The sequence below is a fragment of the Nyctibius grandis genome, chromosome 31 (genome assembly GCF_013368605.1).
Source record: "Nyctibius grandis isolate bNycGra1 chromosome 31, bNycGra1.pri, whole genome shotgun sequence".
Classification (NCBI taxonomy): Eukaryota; Metazoa; Chordata; class Aves; order Nyctibiiformes; family Nyctibiidae; genus Nyctibius; species Nyctibius grandis.
The window spans coordinates 702,242-730,087 of record NC_090688.1 but is presented as its reverse complement, the minus strand read 5'-3'; the positions used below and the strand labels follow the sequence as shown (position 1 = coordinate 730,087).

Here is a 27,846-nt window from a genome sequence, read left to right as displayed (position 1 = left end):
TTTTCTAATGAAGACACTTTAATAAACCTATTGGAAAATAGGCCGTGCTGCAGATTTTGTGTCTTCTGGGATTTGTCCAAATTTAGAGAAAACATGAAATATTTTCACAAGTATAATTCTTACATATGTGGATGTGCTCTTTTCTATTGATACTGGTAAAAACAGAATACATTTTCAAATACATTTTTTTCTATTTTTTTTATAGATTTTATTTTAAATGTTCTTCATTTGTGACAAGAAAAAAAAAATCCCCAAAATTAAAAGAGGGTTTGGGATACTTCTCTGTTACATGTCATCCTTAGTAAAGTCTTTCATGTTGCATTCTACCTTCAGCTGTATTTGTGCAACACTTCAGGAGCACAGTCAAAACCAAACACTTAGTCCAACAAACTGATATTTAGTAATTTCCAACCCAGGAAAGAATCTGATCCTCACTACTGTGATCCAAAGATGGTTTTGCATTGGTTTTGGGTTTTTTTTTTTTAATTTTTTTTTTTTTTTAGTGGGGTTGGTTGTTGTTGTGTTGGGGTTTTGGTTTTTTGTTTTTGTTTGTTTGTTTGTTTTGACTAAAACAAGTGCTTCCCCTGAACACACACACAATTTTTCAGAAACAGAATCCTTATTATGGAATTTTTAGAGAGTTAGCTAAAGGCTCAGGATGTGAAAGATGTAAACAAGAAGCATATCAACATTACTTAATGTTACTTAATTACTTTGAGCATTTTAACTAAAGTTTGGTGTGGGATGTATATCTACAATCATCAAATAAAATCAGAGCCAGCTACACTGAACATATCTTCACATTTTCCTATACAACATTAAGTTTTACATTAAGCTGGCCAGGGAGGTTTTTGAAAGACAAAAAAGCACAGCCTTGGTTTTTGATGGAAGTGATTGAACTGCCCAGGATCAGGGTCCGAACAGTCACAGCCAAACTGGCGCACCAGGGTCACCTGATTTGTACAGTACTGGAACAGTCAAAGTATGTAACTCATTGCCAGTTTACATATTTTAACTGGAGATATTGCATTGAGTAACTATTGTTTTTTTTCCACATTGATCTTTGCAGTTTAGAAAAAAAAAAAAATCACATTTAAAAATAGATGGAAAATTCCCAGAAGCATAAGGTGAAGCACATGCTCCAAGGAGCCCTATCTAGAACGCAACGTGAACAAAGCAACTGTTAAATGCCTACAAGTTGTGTTATGAATTCTTCCATTTTAATTGAGTTATAAACAATTTGAGAAATAAACTGTTTCCTAACCCACAACATACGAGAACAAATGTTAAAATACACTTTCAAGCAGATGATAAAAACGCTTTATCATCAGAAAGCTACTGGCTTTTAAGTATATAAAAAGCTATTCCAAATAACATTACGACCGAAAGACAATGAAGGCAAAAGACTATAGAACTTTGAGTCAGTCTCCAAACTTGTTTTCTTGCTATTTGTCAAGTCCATTATTTAAACACAAGATTGTTTTCTTAATTTAATATACATACTTATACAATGGCTTAAATTAAGGCATAACCCAGCTGGCTGAAGTTTTCAGTAAAACGTCTCTGTTGCTTTTTATTAGTAATAATTGGTTCAGATTACTGCTGGCAAAAGTAACATAGTCCATTAAAGAAGAGACTGAAACACAGATCTCTTTAGTACTACTATCTTCCATTAGTGTGATTTGTAAATTAATGTAGCGCAGTCCTTTGGACTCAGGAAGCCTTTCAAGAAACTCACCATTAAATCAACTTATCAGATAGGGCTTGAGGCTTTAAGCAGCAGCTTGTAAAACTCTGAAGCCATAGTGTAGTTTTACAGAAAGCCTTTCGCATTCTAGAGAAAGAACACTGTCCACCTGATGTGAAACAGATAAAAACAAAAGTTATCATCCAAAAAGCACAGGGGAAACTTTTGGAAGACCTAGCCAAAAAGACAACAGCTGAAATTTAACAGACAGACATTAAAAGAAAGCCCTTCAACATGCCAACTGGAGACTCTTAATTTAAATGCGTTGCCTTTGATCATGTCACTGTGCTGATACTTTTGTAAAGGAGATTTTGGTCTCTCAAATACTCTGAAAAACATTTCATCCATGTCATTTGGGATCATATTCTAGAATCCTAGAATACCTCCATTTTCTATTTCAGTTTTAATGTGAAGTGTTTGAGGCTTCCTGGGATTGCAATTTAAATGTAGAACAGACACCCTGGATAAAGCCAAATGTTCTTAGATGGAATAAATAATATGCAAATCACATCATCCCTCTATGTGTACTAAAGTTAACGCATAAAAGATTCAATCATGTTATACAGGAAAACGCACAATTTCAGGAATATAAAGTAAGACCAGCTGCACCCCAAGAAGTTTTGAATTCACAAATTTAGTCCTTCACAATGTCACGTAGCAAGATGTGCAAAATAATAGGCTAGATCCTCATTCCAGAACCTGACAGGCCATGATCTGGCTCCTCTTGGGACACAGACAAAACATGATTGAGGCAGTTGGTTAGTTGCTGAGCAGCAAGTAGCTTTAAATCACAACCATAGCACCATATGTGCTCCCTTGGGGATGAAAACACCAGATTTTTTTCTTCAGATTTAGAAACTGCAATTATATTCCTTAAACAAATAACAAGTTGAAGCTCAAAACACCAAACATATGAAATCTGACTGCTTTGCTTTAACATTTTCCCAATGAAAATACTGCCTCTTAAGCTTATAGTGCTACTACTTATTTTCTTACCTATTTGGCTTGTGTTTATTTCTAAAACATTAAACATTCTTAATATGCTTTTGCTTCCAGACAGTGTTCTGTGACAGACACTGTTTATTTTCAGAGACAGCCCCTAGAGTTCATATGAGTGCTTAGAAAGCTTCCTGTAGCTCCATTCATCCTGCCTTTTAAACTAGATTAGTAGCCAACCCAGGTAACCTGGAAGTAAAAACAAAGACAAAAAAGTTAAGAGATGCATTTAATGCACCATGGTAGTATAAATCCCTTGAGGGGCTGGTAATTTAACCATTCTCTGCATTTCCTGAATGTCAGTTAATGCTAAAGCATTCCCTTGTATCAATGGCTGTGACAAGGAGGGCAAAGTATAGTAAAAGGTGGCAATAGGGAAAGTGCTAAAAAAACTATCGTGTTTCTCTCAACCAAGCATCATAGCAGACTTGTTCAATGCTTTTCCTCCACGTTAACCTACACTATGCTAACGCAGCAAAATAGCCCCACAAGCACAGAGTACTGTGTAAAGACTCTTAATACTACCCCGGTATAATGAAAACAGAACGGTCAAAGGCATTCACTAATAAAATGATCATTGAAATCCGTACATCAGAACCCTTGTAGAGCACCATATTTCAGAAAGATGTTTGAAGTGTATAGCTGTTACCGAAGCTGGAGGCAGAACATTCATAGTTGGATTTGATGATCAGACTCCCAGTGAGGTTCCTCAATGAACGCAAACACTACTAAACCAGTCCTAAATACATACTGGTTTTACATGGATATGTTTGTGAGGGAAAATAAGGAGTTCTTATCACATTGCTTATTCCAGCTGTTTTTGCTCTGCATATAAGCATTTGTTTTCAAGGTCGTCCTTATTCTGACCAGCTGGTTTCTCATTCTGCGCAACAGAAATTTCTGACTGGTCCGTCTTTGTGTCGGTATCAGCCAGCTCCTCTGCAGCTGAGGTGGGGAGGGTACCCTCCTTCACATGGAGGGTAGGACTGGTCATTTGCTCTGTGTCTTGTTGAGAGGCTGGTAAATTGCTATCTTTGGGAAGCTCAGGGCAGTTGACAGGAGATATCACCAAGGGAGGCTGAGGTAGGTCTTTCTGTAAATGGAAGATCACAGTCAGAATGATGGAAAGCAAGAATTACTGTGTCCAGTTATGAAGAGTGATGGTCAGACAAGGTGAAGATTAAAGGTCCATCAGCTCTGTTATCATCCTCTAGTAGTGGACACATGCATACAATTATCCTGTCTTAGTGTTTTACAGTACACACAAGGGGATTTTTCTTCAGAAATGTGTTTAATTGCTCTCTGCCTGATTGTTCCTTGCCGATTTCAGATGCGCTCTGCTGATGACACAGGAACAGGCAAACAGCACTTTGGCACTTTGTCATTCTCGGGTTTTGCCAACCTTTACTATCAGTGTACAACAACTGGCAGCTTTTCTATCACATTTCAGATGATCTCAAGTATTTTTCCGACAATTAAATTCAGTTATCTACAGGAAAGTTCTGAAGGTTATCAAAACCAGTTGATCAACAAAATAAAACTCACTGGGGGGAACCTCTAGCTTGACAGATTTGCCCTTCAAGTAATTATTCAAAATCTATAATCATGCATCATGATAGAAATGATTCCTTTTGGAATCAAATTAATTTCATTTGTAACACATTGAAACAAAGTGACAATTTACTATATTGAACTAGACTTCTACCTTCATAAGCATGAAAAGATATGAAGAAAAATATTTTAAGGATATATTTTATGTAATATTACAAAACTTTATACTTTATATAATATTTTAATAACAATAATTATTATTTCAACAGAGATGAAACCTGTAATATTATGGCAGAATTGAGAAGGATAGAGAAGGTCTACTTTACTTTTCACTAGCCAATTTACATCGCTATAAACATTAAAAAAAGAAAACCTTACTTAAAGTATGTTAAAAAAGCAAACAACCAAGCAAAACAAAAATCTTTAGTTTTGTTTGATAGTACTGCAATATTTTACTCAACTTTAATTTTAGTTAGGTTTTTATAATATTAGTATTTCTTGCAGACACTCATATCAAACTGGTATTCACCGCAAAGCCGCTGCCCGTCCAGAACATTGCAAGCTCCTTTCTCCAAAGGGCCACAGCAAAGCTTGTGAGAAGGGTACAGGGCACCAAGTAGAGGAGAGCAGGCTGGCCCATCTGCATCAATGCCAAGGCAACGAAGGTCACAAGAAGGCCTATGCCATATGCTGGAAGGAAACAAACCCAGCAAAACCCAGTTATTCAGATATAGCTCTGCTCAAGGACAATTAAATAATTAGCTAGATGAGCATTCTAACAGGAATTTTTTTCAAGTAATATGTAAAACAACATCTCCAGAATTTTTTCAGGCCTCTTTAGACACAAGCATTATATGCACCATGTAAACTTGGAGTAGTGCTTTACTTAACGGAGGTACTAGAGCCTTTCAATTAATAATGTGTTCTGAAAGCAGTGTGATAGGCCTAGTCCGTACTGTACAATTAAATCATTACCTCTAGCAGTCTGAGAAAGGAAAAATAAACAAATGAAACATTGTGCCTCATATTGTATTTATGATACAGACAATTATTTTGACCATTATAACATGTGCTTCTTGTTTGGCTTGGCTTTGGCTGTTTCTTACTATCCTGCAACATGACTTAAAAAAAAAAAACAAGCCAGCTGTATCACAGAATCACAGAATCAACCAGGTTGGAAGAGACCTCAGGGATCATCAAGTCCAACCGTATGTTATTATTTGTTATTACTTTCTATTCAATTTCTGCATATATTCTGCAAAAACTATTGAGTAGAACAGAAGCAGCTAGGACCTCATATTGTAATTATTTTCAGTTACATTTTCTGAACAATGAAGCTAAATCCAACTGTTTTTTATTCAGGAACCAGATGAAAAAAGATATGGAAGTGCTGGAGCACGTCCAAAGAAAAGCAACAAAGCTGGTGAAGGGTCTAGAGCACAAGTCTTATGAGGAGCGGCTGAGGGATCTGGGGTTGGAGAAAAGGAAGCTGAGGGGAGACCTTACTGCTCTCTACAACTACCTGAAAGGAGAGTGTAGCGAGGTGGGTGTTGGTCTCTTTTCCCAAGTAGCAAGAGATAGGATGAGAGGAAACGGCCTCAAGTTGAGCCAGGGGAGGTTTAGATTGGAGATCAGGAAAAATATCTTCATGGAAAAGATTGTCAAGCCCTGGCACAGGCTGCCCAGGGCAGTGGTGGAGTCCCCATCCCTGGGGGGATTTAAAAGCCGGGTGGATGTGGTGCTGAGGGCCATGGGTTAGTGGTGGCCTTGGCAGTGTTAAGTTTACAGTGGGACTCAATGATCTTAAGGGTCCTTTCCAACCAAAAGGATTCTATGATTAGAATACTCAGTAACTTTTTACAGTTCTTCAAAAATGTTTTTTTCAGGGCACATTGTTATTAGTGAGAGTTCCTTATACCTAGTTGAAATATTTCTTCTTGTGACTTAAGTAAAGTACATTGCCCCACATCTTATCTCTGTGCACTTGTAAGGAAAGTCTGTCTCTCTCTTCTCATCCTCACATTAGGTAGCTGTGGACAGCAACAGAATCTCCTCCTTGCCTTCTCTTCTCTTAAAATCATGTGCTCCAGCCCTCAGCCATATTGATGGCCTCCACTGGATTTACTCCAGTATGTAAATGTCTGTCTTGCACCAGGGATCCTGGTTAAGAGTCTTAACTGCCAAATGGAGGGGAATAATCACTTATCTCATACTGCTGACTCAATCTTGCTAACACAGCCCTGTCTGTGGTTAGTTTTCATTATTGCAATAGTACACTACTGGCTCTTTATCAACACAACATTTTCCTCTAAATTTCTGTAAACGGGTTTTCAAAGTACCAGGTAAGACAAGTTTTGTTTAAGTATATATGAGAGGAAATTATTTAAGACTTGGTACACTGAAATAAAAGCATCTCTCTAACCCTGCTATAAGTCTCCAAGAATCTAGGTAATTTTTTTTCCAAAAGAATTTCTAAAGCAGTTTTTCTTGAGAATTTTTCACGACATTAACTGCAAGCATCTTAAGTGTTTGCTAGCATAAATTCTTTGTAACAGATTTCTGTTGGCTTTGTAAGATCCTATTCATCAGTAGTCTAAGTCCACGGCATGAACTCTGTGGATTCTACAAACTAAAGAAGAAAACTAATTTGGAGGCGTTACAGCCATCATAATACAATTCATTGCATCACAGGTCACAGGTTTTTAGAGTACACAAAAAGTTAAGAACAAAGTCAAAGGAAGATATCCATGAACCTGAATTCTCATATGCAATAAACTCAAAGATTCACGAATCATGAAACCAGAATGAGTAGCAAAGCACGTATAAAGATAGTGTAGATGTAACGGTTATAGCGAGATAAACCATGGTAACAAGAAACTCTCCTTATATATGGCAGACAAAACAGCTCAGGAAAATGACATCAGATAACTTGGTGATGGAAGGTCTAGCCTCAAAAGTACTTTGCTAAAATATTTCTGTTAAACAATAAAAGTAGGAGAAGAATAAAAAAAAACAAACTATGTAATATGAGCTCATTGGTATGCTTTTAAAGGGAACAACTCCTGTAGGTATTGTGTTCAGGTGTCACTGTTATACATACCTATTGTGCAGGCTACAAAATAGACTCTGGACGACTGCACCTGAATATCAAATCTATGGCAATAGGCTACCAGTAAGCCTAGCAAAGGAAAGAACAATTACAACATGCTTTCAACCCATTGAGGTGCACAAAACTATCAAATTATCTAGGAACTTTTAAATGTGTTGGGTTTTTTTTTCAATACTTACTTGGGCACCCCAGTGTTTACGTACTATGGCAGCATCATCCAGGGGGCTGCACATCTTACAAAACAGTTATATGGTAACACAAGCCCAGTACAACAGAAGCACTCTAACATCTACAAATACACAGATCCTAGATACAAAACATCATCCCATCCCTAATAAACAATTGTAAAAACATAGTGTTCACAACAAGAATAAGGGTAAGTTCATCCCTTCCAGCTCCTAGTAAAGACAGTAGAAATTTATAGCTAATGACTATGCCTATTATACATGGACAGGGGTGACCCAGTTCATATTTCCCAAAATACAAGAAAATAAACAAATCATTCCTCAGAAGGAATCTGAAAGCCAGAAGATGCATCATTGTTTTCACCTGCAGTGGTGCCAGGCGTACTTCTACATATTATCTAAAGTCAAATTTGAGAGAAGGTGTGGTAAAAACACTGGATGTTGTGTGACTAACAAAATTATGAAGTTTTGAGTGGTCAGGTATGTGCATACTCAAATTGTGTGCAAATGGACAAATAATTTCCTCTATCACCACACTATTAGAGATGTTTTATAATATAAAATTAGTTGCTAAATCAACTCTTGAGATTTCCCCACATTTCTTGACATCACTGCATGTGAAACTGAACCATAAGATTAATGTGCATTTAATTTCTTACAGAAAAAAGTGAATAGTGCAGAAAGAAAGAACATAAAAGATATACTTACAAATTTATCAGGTTTATAGAAGTCAAATCAAACTTCCCACTTGAAGGGGAAGTACCAGAGGAATAAACTAATAAGACAGTGCAACAAGTAAAATTCTTAATATTCTAAACAAGAATACCTGGAACTAAAATGTCTCCAAATCCTAGGAGAGAAAAAGGCCTGTCACACAGAGCCAACGGTGAGGAGTTCAGTCGTGGAACCTTCAGGACCATTGGGAGCTTGGAATGAGAGAGACATATACCTTATCAAAAGCTGTTTTCTCTACATACTGACACCATCTACCAGAACTTTTTCCTGCTACACTCAAACTGCAGACTTCAAAGAGAGCAAATGTATCTTTTTTAACATTATAGATCCTTATTTTAAAAATCTTTTAATAATATTACCGACAATTAACAAAATGTATTTCAGATAGGAGTGATGAAATACTTTCTAAAAACAAACAGCCAAGACAACTTCTCATGACAGAAATCTCAAAACGTTATATTAATTTAAAAGGCCTCACATGCAATAGGATATCAACTCTGCTTTAACTGCAGGAACGTAAAAAATTTAGGTAAGCTGCCACATGCACAAGAAATAACCATTTATATTTCATTCTACTGGTTGCATTAGAAGTCTCTAAAGAGTAAAGACTTGAATAATTTAAAAAAGTGATTTTTAAAATCACTTTAAAGACCTTTTTGCCCCCCAGGTGTTCGTATTTATTACATAATTTGCAATGTTGAGGCAAAGTACAGTTCACTGCAAACACATATTCTCTTTAATACAGTACATTAAAGGAACTTTATTTTCTTTTTTTCTTATGTTAGTGCCAGAATAATTTTATCTATTTACACTATCATTATTGGTTTATACAATTCATTCTGTGCATAAAATTGAAACTAAAGGGGTACTAAAGGGGTACAAAAGACAAGAATGTAAGAAGTTAAAGAAATTAGTATGAATTGATCCACTCATAGTTCATCCTACAAAACAATTTTCTTTACTATTTTCCCTTGCAACAGTATTACATTAATTGCTGAAAACAGACCCAACATCCTTAAATTAACAAAACCAGTTTCCTACAGATTCATTTCTTAGTTTTGCACACTGTATCTCACTATCTCGTACATCTCTTGTACCTTCCTCCCCAAGTCAGCCACACCATGCTGTACAGCTCTGTGCATACAGCTGGCTGCTCTCAAACAGCACAGAACCACTGAACACTGACCTCGGTTTTCTTTCTGTCTCCAATTTATGTTTCTCTCCTTTGCCTATAGCCTCAGCTTTTCATAAAGGAACTATCAAAACAGGAGAGGAGGGGAAGGGAAGGAGACACAGTAAGTTTTATCTCTTTAGGTAAAAATGGGTATCCTTCATTAGCACTAAGTTATATTTACAAATGTGATAACATGTTTTTGTGAAGCTGAGCTAACCAGCTTCCTTACACTGAAACCCTTTTAAAGCAAGATAAAGAAAGACCAAAGCTGTTGTGATGAACCATTAAAAGTCTGTTTTCCCCCTGTGTTTGGTGTAGATTTCCAGAGAGCTCAGGTGTGCTTATTTACACATTAAATTCTTTTCAGACTCACACCTCCATTTCAGCTTTGTGGTCTTTGAACTTTAGAGAAGTTGAAAGCGTAATAGCTGGAAATTAGTGCCATATTTTCAGACTACATACAGTACCTTTTCATGAGTGGCAGAATCAGACGGGCCTGCGGCCACTTCCACCATTATACTCTCCCCAGTCTAAAGAAAAAAAAAGGGAAAATTGTAAATCAGCACTCAGCAGGTCTGGGATCATTTAGGAACACACAAAGAAACAGGTCATTACACTTTGCTCTGTGAGCAGCAGGCACTAGAGAAGTACTTCACTTACCTTTGTTAGAAAAGGCGTGATAAATACAAAGAATACATCATACACGAAAAGAACCAGGAGGAGCAAGGTACAACCCTGAAGGAAAAGACAAGATTCTTGGTATTTACATACTATGCATTAGTAAATAGCAAAGAATTAATAATTAGCAACTTAAGACTATTCAAGGCAAAAGCTAAAAAAGACTAAAACAAGTCATCCACGTATTTTTCTTAATTCCTAAATATTTTAGGTGGAAGAATTAGTTCTTGCATGCACCATATAAAAGAAAGTAATTCTTAGACACAAAATTACATGTTAGTCCCTAAAATTCTTCATCATTTAAAATCTGGAAATAGTGCTGTTCCAATTTGTTAGGAAATATTAAGAAGTTCTGCATTTTCTCTAGAGGATGCTAGGCAGAGCCTGAAACAGTATCCATGTTACTTTGGCCAGTCTGTACAGGGAAACAAATCTATAGGTGAAGATAACTCGAAACAGAGTTTGAAGAGCTGCCTAAGGGGCAGCTAGATGCCTAATACTGATTTTTACCTTAGGATACTGAATAAGTTCTGGAAGATTTGAAAAAACACCAGAATGATGCATCAATTGTGTGTAAAATTAAAAACAAACCAAAACAACCAAAAAACAACAAAACCTAAAAAACCCCACAAGTGAGTGTGTGGTACGTGATTTACTGGCAGTCAACACTACAGAACTTCAAGTTACCAAACACCATCCATAACAATCACATGCCACTTATTGGTCTACATTATACTCTCACTCTTTTCCAAGCTACACATGAATGGAAGTGCATTTCCAAGTCAATGTACTCCATGATAAGTGGCTCCTCTGTTCAACTAGATACAGACAAACAGCCTCTTTTTACATGTTTAACTTTCATACCTTAAATGTAGGCAGGCGAATTGTTTTCAACATGTAAAGACAGAAAGCTATTCCTAAAGCATCCTGCAGAACCCAGGCCCACCTAAAGAAAGAGGAGAGTAACATTTTTGCAGGAAACAGCAGGAAAGCCAGACCAAGCCTTGTCCTCACTAAGGACCTGGTTGGGACAGAAAAACTTTATTAAAAGTACCTGCTTGAAATCAACATGGTTGTCAGCATGGATTCACAAATGGGAAGTGGTGCTTGATCAACCTGATAATTTCTACAATGAAATGACTGGTTTGGTAGATGAGGGAAGAGAAGTGCAGATATTGTCCACCTAGACACCAGTAAGGGTTTCCACTGACAATCTCCCATAAGATCCTCATGGAGAAATTGATGAAGTATAGACTGGATGAGCAGACAGTGAGGTGGATTGAAAACTGGCTGAATGAGGTCAGTGAGTACTGAAACAGCAAGTGCTGGGATCCTTGGGCCTGTGTATATGTGTACACCTTTGTGTGCTGAAGGAAGCCCACAGCTGGGGCTGTTTCTTATTGTGCTTTGCAAGTTAGGTATAGAAGTACCAAGGCTCTTTGCTTTACTCTCGACTGCTAGGATCAAAGAGAAGTAGGATTTGAGATACAAAACACTCAGGTTTCCCTAAAATCGCTAAGGTTTAGATGCAGATGAGAGGTTATGCTGTTGTGATCAATTCCTGAGCACTTGCTGATGAAGCTTTGTGCAGGAGACACTCAGGTCTACTCCAGCTTTGAGGTAGAAGATGGATTTCCTAGTCCTAAATATCCCAGGTTGGAATAGCTCTATAGTACTTCTGTACTCAGTCTGACACTTATTTCTCCAAAAGGTGTTTCAGAGTTGATGCCTCCTGGATTTTTGAGTTCTGCCAGTGAATGATCCACACCTTAACACAGAAAATGGACCCCACAAAGGCAATAACAGGCATTCAAGGCACAAGCAAGACATCTTTGGTACCATCAGCAGAAACACAAGCCAGCATTTCAGCTCCAACACAGAATCCGTGATAGAGGGACCAAGAAGATGAACACATCATGTATATACGGGAAGTTGGAGCATCTGGGAGTGAGGTAAGGGGTTAAAAAAACAAAAACAAAACCAAAAACAATCAACCAAAAACCCAAAACCAACAAAAAACTAACAAAAATAGTAAGAACATGCTATAATTAGGTACCCCAGCAATACTGGACATAGAGAATTATTTATTCATACCAGACAGTTGAGAGAAACTAAAGATCTGACAATCTTCACAGCTCTTATTCTCTCTGAGCAAATGCACATGCAGACCATCACCTGAAGAAATAAGTTAGACAACTTGTGTCCAACTTTCCATACCACTTCTGAAAAGCTGTCTTCAGCCAAAGAGATCAGAACACGGACTGGGACTCAGAGAAATTCAAACTTAACAAGAGAGTTTTCTGTAACTTAAACAAGACAAAGATGAAGAGTACATAGGGAACAACTAAGAATTTCTGCCCAAGCCTCTAGTTTCTTTCCTGTCACTCCTAAATTCTGGATAAGTTTAGGCTTCTACAGATGTCAATTACTTATACTATAAAGCACATTACAATTTCCAGTGCAGCAACTGAAATATACACTTACTGATCTTCATTTCTGAAGATTCCCCAGATTACGCTGACAGAGATACAAAATACTGCCAACAGCAACATCCGGACCTGTGGACGCTTGTGAAAATAAGGCAAGTTGTTGTCTGGGATCCTGAAAATGAAACACACCAAAGCTACAGTTGTCTATGTAGTTATCTTCCTCCTTTATAAACATTTTGAAGCATGAAACCACATTGTAAATCCTACACCTACCCAACATTATAAAAAATTAATTTTGCTTATTAAAAATTTAGAAGTTGCCACATACCTACACTTTCCCAAGGGGAATCTTCTTACAAAGGGAGATAGACAACTGTAAAGACCAATTGAGGCAGCCAGGCAGAATATTCCTATGATAACATAGACTGAGAAAGAAAAAGTAGTAAGTCCAAGTAGGATAAGGTAAGAGATGCTTTTTTTCATATGCCAGCTGAATAAAGAATAGACAATCAAAAAGCCTGAATGAGAAATAAGGCTTACATTTCACCAGTGAAAGTTCAATTCAGAGACTTCAAATGATTGTTAATTAGATTTTAGCTCATTTTACTCAGGTGTACTTTATGTAATAGCTACTTCAACAAATCAGAATTTCTGTGCTAATATTCTTAAAGTAAGTCATTAAACCATAAGCCTAAAAGGCAATTTACGGTGAAGTGTTTATCTGCTCATTATAAGGGAACTCTTAAAATCACTCAGTAGCAAAATGAATTAATACAGATGGGATGCATCTTTCATAACTTCCTCAGAAATATGAGGATGGAAGTTCCAGTGATTAGACTCTCATGTTCTTTTGTCAATCAGTTTGATAAGTGACCAGTAGAAACTTATAATCTTTATAAACCTAAAAAAATTGACCCTACATCCCATCACTTAAATTAAAATTGAAAAATAATAGAAAGACAAGTACAGGTTTGAGAACACCTCTGGCAAAAATAAAAGGTGGAAGACATTAAGTCTGTATCTACTTAATAGGCTTTAACATTTGAAAGCAGCTCTATGATCACCTAATCCAACCTCACTAAAAGTAGGTATAGAAATCTACTCAGTGGATTTTCTTACAGGGTTTTATATCATATCAGGATGAAGAAACATGGCAGAAGACAGCGGCTTCATAATTATTTTCACAGTAAAAATGTTCTTTAAACGATGGCAGGCTTCTGATATTGCAGATGTATCAACACAAATACAACTTTAAGAGTACCTAAGTGGTCATAGAAGAAATAAAGGAGGACCAGCATTGAGCAGCACATCACTACAAATACACAGATCATTACTGGAGTCACATCAACCGTTTCATCATCATGTTTCTCTGCCCCATCATCACGTTTGTGCTTCATGTACCGCCTGAAAGAGTAACATGGCTATAATCAGTCCATTCCTTCTGCAACAAAATATAAAAGGGCACTGAATCTTCAGCAAGAACTACACGGGGTTGGGAAACATGACATGACACCAATGCCTGCATCGATTTCCACTCAGGTCAGTGGAACTCCACATTTTACATAGGTATATGAACATCAGATATAACTCAAGGCATAAACCAGTAATCACTGCATTAGTTTATGAAGAGTACTATTTTTCCTTCACTAAGAACTCCACAGAATCCTGAAAATTACCTCAGAATAATTTGCTAATAATTTCAGAAGAAATCCTAAAGTCAGGTTGTGTATATAAAGTAAATGTTAGAAGTAAGTGTGGCACAGACGACCTCTTCCCCCCAACTCCACTTACTGGCAAAAAGTAACCATAAAATTTCAATAAAAGATTAATAATAAACATAGTATATGTTAGCCATCTAATCAGTTTGTTTTGCACTATACTAGTAAAACCAATTTTTATTATTTTTTTTTTTTACAAAATATATTTATGGTGAATTTTTGCAAAAGTCCAAATACGAAGCCTATTACTATCCAATTTTCCTTCTGAGCTTTTCAAATGTTTGGCTTTTTGACAAGGTAAAATACTAAAACATTCTACATGTAAATTAACATGTTCGTACAGTTCTAACAATTTCATACAGTGACAAAGGCAATACAAGGCTGAGGGCCTTTCAAATGTCACATTAGCATTCTCCCATTCTGGTTATATAGACAGTCTCCAAACCTCATTAGCAGAGCTGCCAGGTGATCTTGAGATAAATACCATATATTTTTTTTTCTGTGAAAAATACAAGAAAACTGACATACTACATTCCAGTTACTCACTTTTTCACATCTCTGCTTCCTGCCCAGTAGCCTCCAATTGCAACAGTCCCCACAGCCATGACAAATATAATCACCATGTTATAGTCTAGCACCGGCTCATTTGGTGCATACATTGCCCCTTTCACTGAGCTGCCGAAACTCTGCAGAGGTAAGTACAAGTTATGAAGAACTTCCAAAAAGCTACCTTAGCAAAGGTTCAGTTAATTACTTTTCACTAAGCAACCTCAGAATCAAGCTTTATTATAAATACTTAAGAGCAATCTATCGGCTCTACTATTAAGTGATATTTATTTCTAGCACCAGGCTCCATTTTGATTTTATTCTGAAGATGAAAAATAACCTCCCAAGAGATGTGCATTTTTTTTTCAAAACATAACAATGCAATCTTCATGAGTACAACTCTCTACAGATTCAAAGCTCTTAAGATGGACTTCAAACACTGTTGAGCAATGACTCACTTAAATGAGATAATATAAATCAGAGCACTTAGTATCAAGTTTACCTTGCCAATATCTAACATATCAGTATAGCTGAGCAGAGCCACAGGAATATCAATCTCTTCATATTGACTCCTGTTACCCCCAGGAGGAACCTGAAAGACAGTTCAGACCAGGTAAGAATATGTTCATTTCTGCAAATACTTCTACTACTTCAAAAGGGTTAAAGCTGCAAGTTCTGTTTCTGTTAATTTGAAAAATAGTCTAGAAAAGAACATAATAACAGCAAAAAGTCAAAGTAAAAATGTGTGCCTGTTTCCACCAGAACATAAGTCATTAAAGACTGTAACGGAAAGATGCAGCAACCAAACTTCAAGCAGTATCTTTTGCACATCAGGGTCACAGTTTTATGACTGATGTGTGCCTCTAGGATTGACTACAGCATTCAAAACTACCAATTTTACAAAACACACACTGGTTATGCTCCGGCTGAAGGTAAAGCACTGGATTCACCGTGCTCTAGATCTCACTGAAGGTAGCAATATAAGTCAAGAAACCAACCTCCTCCTTTGATTCCAGTATTTCATATGACATAAGGATAATTCTGAGTCCTTGACTTGAATGTTACAAGGGCTCTGTGCAGCACTCTTCCTACTTAAATGAGTACCTCCTCATTTCATTAATCCTTCCTTCAGATGTATTATTTCCACAAACAGCTATACAATGTATGTACATGTATAAACACATACACGTATATATTATTTATTTTAAAGAAGAGCATCAAATACCAGCAATGACCACTTAAGACAATATCTAACATCAGAGGAGTGTCAGCAATATAGAAAGACAGAAGGAGACTTACCAGCCTCTCTCTACTAACAATCAGCAGTCCACGCGCTCCATTTATCTGAGCAAGCCTCACTTTCTCATAGAAAGTGCAATTCCCTCGCATCACCATGAGGATTTGATTATTAAATCCCCCATCAGGTACATCAGAAGGAGAACACAAAACAGATGCTGTCTGATCCTGCAGTTGCAAGAGTGACTGAAAAGAAAGAAATTAGTTAAATACATATATATAAAATAAAATTATAAAAGAAGTCAACAGCAGAAGCCACAGTTTCTAAAGGGTAATTTAGAACTTTCAGGTAATGGAGTGATAGAGAAATTTGAAAGCTGAAACAGTGCTGCCCTCTCTATTATGTATGGTCCTGCCTTGCTTCACGTTATTATACAGAATTCTGCTGGTAATAAAATTTGGGTTATGATCTGCACTTGCATTTATTTTTTCAGCACTGTTGCTGTTCTGATGCACACATCCAGGAAGCAGGAGGAGTAAAGCAAAGTGCTATCATTGCTAGGGTGGCACAGAGCAGCAGGCTGAGATGATGTAGGGTATGAACAGCTAGAAACACAAACACAGGCTGGGGTACAGTACAAAAGCACAGGCAACAAAAATAAACTTCCATTTTGAAGACAATCATACACAGTTAGCCGAGACTTTGGATCCTAAGCTGCTTCTCTCACTGCTTGCAATTCAGAGATGTTGCAGGCCTGACCCAGTTCCTTAGTTTTGGCCCTCCTCAGACCCAAAGACATCTACTCTGGTATGTTTACACAGCAACAGCCCAAAGACACTTCAAGGTTTTAGAAATAACACCAGCACAAATTGTTCCTTGCAAAACCTAAACAGCAAGAAGCATGTTTGCCCAGTTCTGTTTGCAAGCCACCTGAAAAATGCAATTATCTACCAAATAACTGATTCTTGGTGTGAGCTGTGCTAACAGAAGCAGGTCACAGCCCCACTCTTGCTAGGAGTTGAGCTGTTAGGGTTGACCAGTGTCCGGGTAAAGTTTTAACCTGAAAAGCTGACACATGTAACACTTTGTATTAGTGATCCACAGGTATGCAACACAATATCAAATACCTGTATAACTGACTCTTTTTTAGGAGGGAAAGGTAAGGGTCAAGATGTCAGTAGCTTCAAGCTCATTCAGAAAACTGCTGTCTCCAACCTTGGTCCTACTTTAGAGACAGTAAAATGTCTCTGCACAAGCTTTCCTGAAACCTGGACAACCAGGAAGTGTATCAGCTCTATCAGAGCACAACACAAATGCAGAGTGAGCTCAGGTTGGTGTACTGCATTGCCTCAGTTAACAAATTGTACTGCTGGATTACTGGAGGGAAGGAGAAGGAGGGAGAATGTCAAAGAAGGAAAAGGCAGAGGGAGAGCTGAAGAAGGAAACAGGGACAGGCAAGGGATATAGCATGGGTGAGCCAAGCGCTCTGTGGAAGGCAGATCAGAACCTGTTGAGTGTTTCAGTTGAGTGCAAGCTGTTCTAGACTATATCAGCTCCTGCAGAGCCACTGAAATATGCCTCCAGTGAATTTTTATGAGACTGGTTGAAACAAGATGTCTACAGCACAGTCCCCAGCTCTCACAAATCCTAGAGCCTAGAATGCTACAGACTCCATGGGAAGTCAGCCTGGGTGCAGTCGAACGAGACCCTAAGCCTCTCAAACCAGCTTCATGCACTTCTGCATTCCCACTTCTGTCGAAGCGAAGGGATACACAGTGCGTACATGCACTGACTTCACATTGCAGAGAGTCAAGTCAAGTGCAAGAGTTTATTAGCTGGGTCTGCACAAGACAAAGGCAGCTGCAGCATCTGAGCTATCTGTGTATCTAGGGAGTAATCTGCAGTTGCAATAAACCCGCCACAGGTAATTAAGACTTGATTATCCATTGATAAGCAACATTAATAATTCTGTGTAGCACTCAACTGGTAGATTAATGAATACAATGAATAAAATGAACAAGAGTATCATTCAACTACTCCACATCTTCCCCAATTAGTAGCTCATTCAAAGTGTATTTGCTGATTTCATCTTTCAGTGACAGTAACTTTTTCTCACGGAACAGAGTGAAGAATTGACTCAATTGGCAGCTCATTTGGCTTTGGATAATGCAGCAAAAGCTTGGCACAGTTTGTGACTACTTATTCTTACACTTGACAGAACTATGAACCACTGAGAAAGCACTAAAGGTCACAGTTCAGTATACTGGCAAGGCCACGTGGTATCTTTTTGTATCATACTGACCTACTAAAACTCCTTTCCAACCACAGGTAAGGGCCATTTTCATTTAGTCATTATGTTGTGCAAAAGGAAGATTTTTGTTTCGAACCAGAAATAGTCATTAACTCTGCATGATGCTTGGAAAAGAATATTGCCATCATAGCACTGCCTATGGTTGATCTTAACAGATAAAAAGATTTTCTAAGTAGAGCAAACAAAGTAGTTGCTTCAAATTCTATTGATCCAAGTTAGAAATTAGAAGTTTCCCTGTAACAAAGACATTTTTGAATACATTCTTCTGTTATTGCTTGGCTAGGTACTTACAGCTTTACCCAGATCATGTGGCAAATGGGCCCACTGAGAGTTGAAGAGGATACAGTAGTCTTTTCCTTTGCTGTTCCCCTTCTCTGAAAGGACATGCACCATCCCATACTCGCAGTACACCTGAAAACGTAACAAAAATTTCACTATGAGAATTTTAGGTCACGTGAAATAGCAGAAGTGATGGGTGTAACTCGCTGTTGACCAGCCTGCTTTGTATTTGAAAGAAGAACAAAAGATTCTACAAAGTTTCAGCACCTGTACAGGGAGAACAGTGGAATTAGTTATTATTTCCATCATACTTCAACCAAAGACTTCAGATACATTAGGTAGATTCCCTCCTACAAAGCAACTGGTCACAGAATCAAATGAAACCTCACTGAATGTTACTGAATGTGTTTTAAAAAAAAGAAACCAACAAAAGAACAACCAACCCCAAACAACACAGCTAGAATGGTGAGTGGGTGGGTGTATATATATATATATATATATATATATATATATATATATATATATATATAAAACCAGAGCAACAGAAAGAAGCTGGACTACTGCAGAACAGATAAGAGAGCTCGAATAAAAGGCCTGGCCCCTGCCAACTCCTGAAAGTACAGCCTGAAGTAACGATCAATTCCAGATTCACATCACTCCAAAACTGTGCCTTGGACTCCTTTGCTGCAGGTCTGACAAGACTCCACAGCATCATCAACCCTCTTTTTATATGCTAGGTAGCACACGTAGATCCTCAAGACTACATACTGCATATACTTTCCACTGGTTCGGTGACCAGCAGGCATTGCCATCAAAACTCCAACAATATTTGCTGCTAGTAGTGAAGATTACATACCTAAGAGTTATAATTACAGGTCTGTACTGGGTCTGGCTGGGATGGAGTTAATTTTCTTCACAGCAGCTGGTATGGTGCTCTGTTTTGGATTTGTGACCAAAACAATGCTGATAAACTAATGTTTTAGCTATTGGCAAGCAGTGTTTGCACAGTGTCAAGGCCTTATGTGTTTCTCACTCTGTCCCCCCAGTGAACAGACTGGGGGGTGCACAAGAGGTTGGGAGGGGACACAACCAGGCAGATGACTAAACAAAGAGATATTCCGTGCCATATAACGTCATGCTCAGCACTGAAAAGTGAAAAGAGGGGGTTTTTAAGGACGTTAGCCGTCTTTTGCTTAGGAACAGGCTGGGCATTGGTCTGCTTGTGGGAGGCGGTGAGCAATTCCCTTTGCATCACTTGTTTTGCTTGCTTTCTTCTTCTACTACTTTGCTTATTACACAATTTTTATCCAAACCCACAAGTTTTCTGGCTTTTACTCTCCCTTTCTTCTTCCCCGTCTCACTGGGGGTGGGAGGTGCTGTGTAGTGCTCAGCTGCCTACCAGAGTTAACCCACACCAAGGCCATAGAGGTAGAACGTGCCAGCTGCACTCCAGCTGCTTATAGGTAAAATCCCTTAACTTGAATAATGAATCTTGAGCCTTGGCCACCTTTAACTTGATGTTCAGCCTCTGGAACAGAGCTGAGTTGCAGTGAAAGGACCATCTGAACCCTACACCCAAGTACAGCCCAGGCTGCAGTCCTGGGCTGAAGAACTAGGAACACTATACTCAAAGCTGTGTGTGCACCTCATGCACTGTTAGTCACAGGCTGGGTTTCAAACATAACAACTTGGCCTATCATTCTTCACTCAAAGCTCTCTTAAAACTAATTCCTCAAAGCTTCAAAGAAAATAAAAAGACTGCACATGAAACCTGAGTCTTCACCTAATCGAAGCATGCTTGTGGTATAAGTTATTTCCAGTTGATACGCAGCCTGGCTTCAGGTTGGAGCTACATCAGCCTTTACTGCAGCTGCCTCTGCACGGGGAGTAGCCCATGGTAGCAAGAATAATCCTAGTTAGCTTAATCATGGAAATGTCTCAATTCTCCTGAAGAACTCCAGGAAACTGAAGCAACAGAACCCAGATCCTGTAGGAATTAGAAGAAAGACAGCAAGGACTGCAGAGAAAAGTAAACATAGTAACAAGCAGCAAATACACCAGTTTAAGGCATCTTCTCAATTGTTACACACTGTATGTAGTCAGATGATTCAGCTGAGCTCTCTAACCACATCTAACCGCAAGAAGTGCTCCTTTTATCATAGAATCATATCATAGAATGGTTTGGGTTGGAAGGGACCTTACGGACCATCTAGTTCCAACCCCCCTGCCACAGCCAGGGACACCTTCCACCAGACCAGGTTGCTCCAAGCCCCATCCGACCTGGCCTTGAACACTGCCAGGGAGCGGGCAGCCACAGCTTCTCTGGGCAACCTGGGCCAGGGTCTCACCACCCTCATAGTAATGCGTTTCTTCCTAATATCTCATCTCAATCTCCCCTCTTTCAGTTTAAAACCATTCCCCCTTGTCCCATCACTCCATGTCCTTGTAAAAAGCCCCTCTCCAGCCTTCCTGTAGCCCCTTCAGGTACTGGAAGGTGCTAGAAGGTCTCCCCAGAGCCTTCTCTTCTCCAGGCTGAACAGCCCCAACTCTCTCAGCCTGTCTCCAGAGCAGAGGGGCTCCAGCCCTCTGAGCATCTTCGTGGCCTCCTCTGGACTCGCTCCAACAGCTCCGTGTCCTTCTTGTGTTGGGGCCCCAGAGCTGGACGCAGCACTGCAGGGGGGGTCTCATGAGAGCGGAGCAGAGGGGCAGAATCCCCTCCCTCGCCCTGCTGGCCACGCTGCTGGGGATGCAGCCCACAGTACGGTTGGCTTTCTGGGCTGCAAGTGCACATTGCCAGCTCTCATCAACCATCACTCCCAAGTCCTTCTCTGCCCAGCCTGGATTTGTGCTTGGGATTGCCCTGACCCACATGCAGGTCCTTGCACTTGGCCTTGTTGATCTTCATGCGGTGCACATGGGCCCAGCTCTCAAGCCTGTCCAGGTCCCTCTGGATGGCATCCCTTCCCTCCAGCGTGTCCACCACACCACACAGCTTGGTGTTGTCGACAAACGTGCTGAGGGCGCGCTCAATCCCTTCTCCTGTCCAGCATTGTTAAAAAAAACCTGAAGTCATTGAGTGAAGACATGTTTAATTGCTCCATTGCTCAGATGTAGTTTTTCCGAAGCAAAACTTGATGCCTACCAGAACTAATGAAACCTTGTTCTGGAGAGAAACACAATGTAATATCCCTAAGCACTGCTGCTACTGAATTAGAAAGTTGTAACAGACTAATCTGTCAACATCTAGTTTAACATTCATAAGCTAAACAGACTAATGATTTTATAATTATACAGTTACACTCTTACAAATACATCTTACATATTTGTTTCTCCAGGTAGCAGCTGAGAAACCAGCTGCTAAAGATGACTGGAGGCAGCAGTCAAGTGTGTCTTAACACATTTGTTCAAAAATCCACTAAAAGAATCCATCATTCTCATTTCTCCCTCTTTATTTCAAACTCCACTACACAGAAGTTACCCTGCACCCCTAGGAGACACTCAGGATAAAAAGATGCTTTTTGGAACACTTCAAAGAATCGTCCTTTACACATAAACAATCTCCACACTGCCTGGAGGATAACCGATGCCATTCTACTGCAAGATGTCAGCAAAGCAGTAAAGAAACATCACCCTAAAAATACAGAGGAGGTAGAGATTTTTATATTTAGCTCTTTTGTATATAATTGGTCTTCAATAACTCATGCAGCAACTTTTTCCTTTTTTTATAACATTAGTGTTCATTAAGTGCTCTAAAATGTATTAACTTGTCCTGAGGTGTGCTGGGCACGGCAGGTTACACTGTTTATTTCAGTGCAGATTAAAGCAACTTGAGCAAAGTGCAAGTTTACAAGATACAGCTATTTGTGGAGGAAGGGAGACACCATTGTGCACATGTGGTGAGGAAAAAATGTGTTTAGCAAAAAACTAACTATTCGCCATGGTGGACTTTTTAACTCCTATGTGAGCTATCCAACCATAGCACCTAAAACCCTTTCAGCAAAAGGAAGAAGTATTGAAAAATAATCTATTATTATTATCTTGAATTTTACTTTCAAGAGTAATAAGTCACAGAGACCCAAATACAGACACAGACAAAAGACCAGAATAAAGTGGTTCCTGCTCATTGTTACAGGATCTAACTGGGCTTAAAAAAAAAAACCAAACAACCGAGTAGCTCAGTTTGAATATTACATATATAACTGCCCCCAAAATCTTCACGCAGTTTTGTGGGAGCCAGCTACCTGTAGTCGAACAGCTTTATGCATCTGAGAAACAATCAATCTGTACAGTTAAAAGTTTTACATTTACAAAATATAAGGTCAATATCTTTAAAACAAGAGGATAAGTATAAGGTGTGTTTCTACATTTCCATTTAGATAATCATTACTGGAAGTCAGTAATTATCCCCAAATGGCACACTGAAGACAGTAATAGACAATTATGCTTTCTGAGCAACTTAATGGATGTTCTTTAAAGAAATATTAAGGGAGTAAAAGGTTCCTAATGTGAAGTGCTCAAAACATTTTAGAAGCCATGTGCTTCTGTGTGCCAAAAGCCAAGTAAAAATCAAGTATGAGAGAAATTAAAGGGAACATGAGCAGGGCTAAAAGCTGAAGAGGGTGTAGAGTTTCAGGAAGTCTGTGGAGAATGGAGTCCATTAACAGACATTTTTACAAAACAATTATCACTTAGCACCAAAGCACAGTTCTGAAGTCTGTTACCAGCCACTACACGTTTGTTCTTACCCTCCCACCTAAGCAGAGCCACAGGCATCACAGTTTCTTGCTTCAGTGCCACAGGGCTTTGATGCTTCCAGTTTTGTTTTTATTTATGTCACTAGGTATCAGACAACAAAAGTCAGTTCAAAGCAGCGCAGCTGATGCACTGGGATGCTGGCAACGCTTATGATGGTTCTTAGTTCCCGGAGATCACTCCATATCCTAGATTAACCCATGAGAAAATGTGATCTCCTGTGCAGATCATATACAATGTTCCTACAACCCCCAAGGGCTCTTTTCCAAGTGTTTGGATTTCAAGCCCAGCCTTTTTCAAACACTGACAGAAAACAACAGCTGTTGTGACAATAAGATGTTTTACGATACTTGCTTCTCACAGCACATATGGCTTAGAAAGCACTACAACAAGCTTCAGTAGGAATGGGCTTCCGAGCCTCAAACAGCAGGAGTAACTTCTCCCAGTTAAGTAGGGAATTATCTGTTTTCCCCTATACGAATAAGGAGAGAGTATTTGTATTTAAACACTGTTACGAATCAGGTATCCATATTCAACAACAGCACCATGTCACAACCAAGACCTCTGCAAAGCTGGAAATCTGCTAGAATTGTAGATTTATGAAGATTGTTGTATAATTAACACAAAGCAAAGTGTTTTATAGAAAGCTGCAAAACAAGGAAACGGTTTTCATGCATCAGAAGTGTAAAGTCAGAGGACACAACCTAACAAGCAACTGATCCAGCCTAATTGACTGTGGCATTAGAAGAGCACACTTGTTTGCTCTGAACCTCATCAGACCCTTCCATGGTTTATTTAATGCATTAAAAGAGCAGAACACTCCCCAGTTTTTGCCGAGTTAGTTTTTTTTGCTATGTTGGTGAATTAATGCAGCTCAGAGATGAGCACTGGAGCTTGCAAGTTAAATGATGGAAGAAGGTGAGCAGGAGGAGTTCAGCTCACCCTTATTTCAAGAAACTGCAGTGTGAGTGACTGAGCCAACCCAACGGCTCATTCTTCTTTGTTCCTCCCTGCCTCTGCTCCCACACTCATCCGGATGCCCCCTACACTTTTCCCACTTCCATCAGCTCTACCAGCTGATTTGGTCACCTGAATCTCAGAGAGATTTAAGGACACTAGGAGCTGTGTTCCTTGAAGAAGGAATGAACGACCTATGCCTACTCTTACAGTACATATCATGCCAGACACACAGCGGAGTTCCCAAAAGCTGGGGGGTGTTCTTTCCCATGAACTGCACCGATCAATTTAGAGACCATCAATAGCACACTGCAAATTTGCGCGCAAAGAAAACACTCCTTCAACAAGCACCATACAGTGGAGAGGGTTTCATATTCACGCTGAAACAATTCCGTGAGACTAAATTGTCAGCCACCACTTTAATCCAGAATTCAGACAGTCTTTTCAACTCAGAATCACAGAATCAACTAGGTTGGAAGAGACCTCTGGGATCATCGAGTCCAACCTTTGACCTAACACCACTGTGTCAACTAGACTGTGGCACTAAGTGCCACATCCAGTCTTAAACACCTCCAGGGATGGTGACTCCACCACCTCCCTGGGCAGCCTATTCCAATGCCCAATAACCCTTTCTGTGAAGAAACTTTTCCTCATGTCTAACCTGAACCTCCCCTGGCACAGCTTGAGGCTGTGTCCTCTAGTCCTGTTGCTAGTTTCCTGGGAGAAGAGGCCAACCCCCACCCCACTACAATCTCCAAAACTCTTTGGACCTGCATCATAGACCACCCTTAAATACAGAAACCATCACCTCAATTCAATATTCTGCTGAAAGCCAGTATAGCGAAGGCCAGCTAGATCCAACACACTCACCACAGATCATGTTACTATATTCTTCATTAGTCAAAGGCTCATGTATATCTGCTGTTCTTACAGGACAACTGAGGTGCAGCAATGCCATGAAGAAATGGTTAGAATGAGAGGGAAGTTAAATGAAAAGCGGGAACTCAGATACCAAAGCAGGATCTAAGTGCAGATTGTACATGGATCTATAACATCACACCCCTCTTTAGGTGTTCCCAGATGAGGACACAGATTTGGGAAAGCCATGCTTCACTAACCAAGCTGTTCCTTCTCCCTGTATAAATCAGAGTTTAGAAGCAAATGTGGACACTACCTCCCCCTGCTACATAAAAAAAAAAATATCCTATTATCCTTTGGTGCAAGCTGGAACACAGGAGGTTCCACATAAATACGAGGAAAAACTTCTTTACGGTGAGGGTGACCGAACACTGGCACAGGCTGCCCAGAGAGGTTGTGGAGTCTCCTTCTCTGGAGACATTCAAAACCCGCCTGGACGCGTTCCTGTGTGATATGGTCTAGGCAATCCTGCTCCGGCAGGGGGATTGGACTAGATGATCTTTCGAGGTCCCTTCCAATCCCTAACATTCTGTGATTCTGTGATCCTATCTCAAGGAGGGAGACAAAGATATATTCCAAACACGCCCAACAGCACTAAGACAAGAGTACGCTATTGATAATGAGCACAGCTGGTGCACAGCAAATGCACACAACAGCTGATTGTGAGAGCTGTCAGCTTCGTCCCCCAGAATAACCCCATCCATCAGTCACTAGTGTATCACGGTAGTACAAGTGCATCAGAGCACTCCTCTCTGCCTCAAGCTGCGGGTGATGTACTACCTAAAACCATACCGACAAGTGCAAGTACAAGAGATGTAGAAGTATTGCAAAATACAAAGTATTCAAACAAATTTTAAATGAGCCAGCTTGGTTAACAGAAACATATTAGCAGCATACAGTAAATGCGCATTTTGCTGCTGCAGCAGGACTGTTTCAGCACTCTGGCCAGCCTGTTCAAAGCTTCCTCAAGCACATTAACACTATTCCACTACACAAACATACTAAATGACTTGCTCACAGGAAGCAAGTATGTGCAATGCATGGAGCTGAAGCCAAGATCTTCAAGTATCTACCAGTGGACTATCTCACTTGCTGTCCTTCCACACCGTGATGTGCTCACCTTTTCCAAACTGATGGATCAAACTGACTCCATGCCAGTCCTTGACCTTATATATTATTAATTTGTGGGGTCTATGCTGACACTACCAGTCCACTTGAAGCATTAATAGAGATGCCAAAATGCATGGGGCATGTGGGGAATAAGGAAAGGATGATGAGGAAAAGAAAAAAGAAAATAAAAAAGGTGATGATGCAGAAATAAAAAAGAAGTTGTTAACTGGTAACCAGATCATTCTGTAACTAAAGATCACTGGCAAGGAATCAGTAAGGAGACAGGTACGGAAGAGAGAAAAATTAGACTGTCACGTTAAGATGTTACACTAATAATACTCAAGAAGACACAGCACCCTCCAAATTACCTAATAAACAGTTAAAAACTTTAAATGACATTTCAACATTTTCAGAACACCAAACACCTGAATTTAAAATACCAAAGCCATGTACCATGCAATACAACAGCTAGAAATCCACACTCGCCTGTATCAGGATTACATACCTACTTTGTCACACCCTTAAAATTTGTTCCACAAAACTTATTAGTATTGTAAGCAATGAGAATGCAACACTCAAGACAGGCTATGGGGTCTGGTTCAGCAGAAATCCCCTTTCTTTTCTGCTGGCTGCTTTCTCAGAGCGAGTTTGTCAGTTTGGGTGAACCCAAAGCCAAGAGCCACCCGTGCTGCAAAGATCCCAGCGCCAACCCCAGCTGCCGGCCCGCGCACCCCTCCCGAGGCACTGCCTGGAGAAGGCTGCCGGCCCGACAGGGACCCGGTGTTTTAAGAACTATGAGGAATACGCTGTTACGTCTGGAAAAAGAAAAAAAAATCCCCAAATATACATATATATAAATACTGCTAACTGGCGGAGGTCACACAACACAGACGGGGGGGCACCGCCTGGGGCACACAGGATGCTGCCGCCTTGCCGCCAGCAAACCTGGGCCACAACGTGGTCCCTGACACCCTGCGGGCAGCCCCCTCCTGCTGCCGGGCAGCGCAGCCCCTGCTCCACGCCCTTGCTAGCTCTGAAAGGCGACTCTCGGACCGAGAAACACCGTCCGACCAAGCGAGGCCACCAGCACCACAGGCCCCACCAGCGCCCTGGGACCAGCGTCGGGCCGGCGCCCGGCTTGGCCCGGGATCGCTCTCCGCCCGGCTGCTGCCCCGCATCCCGGGCGTGGGGCCCGAGGAGCTCCCAGCGCCGGCGCAGCCGCTCACCTGCCGCAGAAGGTGCAGGAGCAGCCAGAGGCGGAGCCGGGCCCGCCGCGCTGCCATACCAGCCCCGCCGCACCGCCGCCCGCTTTGTTTCCGACCGGGCCGGGCCGGGCCTGGCCCTTCCGCACCAGGTAACGCAGCAGCCCGCCCCGGAAGTTCCGCCCCGGAAGTCCCGCCCCGCGTTCGGCAGC

At 40.1% G+C, this 27,846-nt stretch overlaps 1 protein-coding gene across 3 annotated transcripts; it reads right to left on the bottom strand.

Annotated features, from left to right (window-relative positions):
* On the bottom strand, positions 1-27,796 carry SPPL2B (signal peptide peptidase like 2B). 3 transcript variants are annotated; one of them, XR_011049859.1, is made up of 16 exons: positions 27,659-27,796; positions 18,708-18,827; positions 16,168-16,350; positions 15,371-15,460; positions 14,869-15,008; positions 13,866-14,008; positions 12,933-13,029; positions 12,660-12,776; positions 11,040-11,121; positions 10,158-10,232; positions 9,965-10,027; positions 8,415-8,514; positions 7,395-7,472; positions 4,824-4,984; positions 2,744-3,836; positions 1-1,856 (listed from the first exon to the last, which is right to left on the bottom strand). XR_011049859.1 is itself a non-coding variant. In XM_068420520.1 (15 exons), the coding sequence occupies exons 1-15, from the start codon at positions 27,713-27,715 to the stop codon at positions 3,549-3,551; spliced, it is 1,794 nt and encodes a 597-aa protein (XP_068276621.1). In that variant the 5' UTR covers positions 27,716-27,796; the 3' UTR covers positions 1-3,548. The 3 variants fall into 3 exon arrangements, 1 of the variants encoding a protein (XP_068276621.1); XR_011049860.1 differs by having other exon boundaries at positions 1-2,932; positions 3,334-3,836; XM_068420520.1 differs by having other exon boundaries at positions 1-3,836.
* Between the last annotated feature and the right edge of the window lie 50 nt (positions 27,797-27,846).

Coding starts and splice junctions, on each gene's coding strand:
- SPPL2B (XM_068420520.1), bottom strand. CDS start 27,715: ATGGCAGCGCGGCGGGCCCGGCTCCGCCTCTGGCTGCTCCTGCACCTT. Junction 15,009..15,370: donor ATATGTTAGATATTGGCAAG/GTAAACTTGATA, acceptor TTACCTCTGCAG/AGTTTCGGCAGCTCAGTGAA. Junction 4,985..7,394: donor TTTTGTAGCCTGCACAATAG/GTATGTATAACA, acceptor GTTTCCTTCCAG/CATATGGCATAGGCCTTCTT.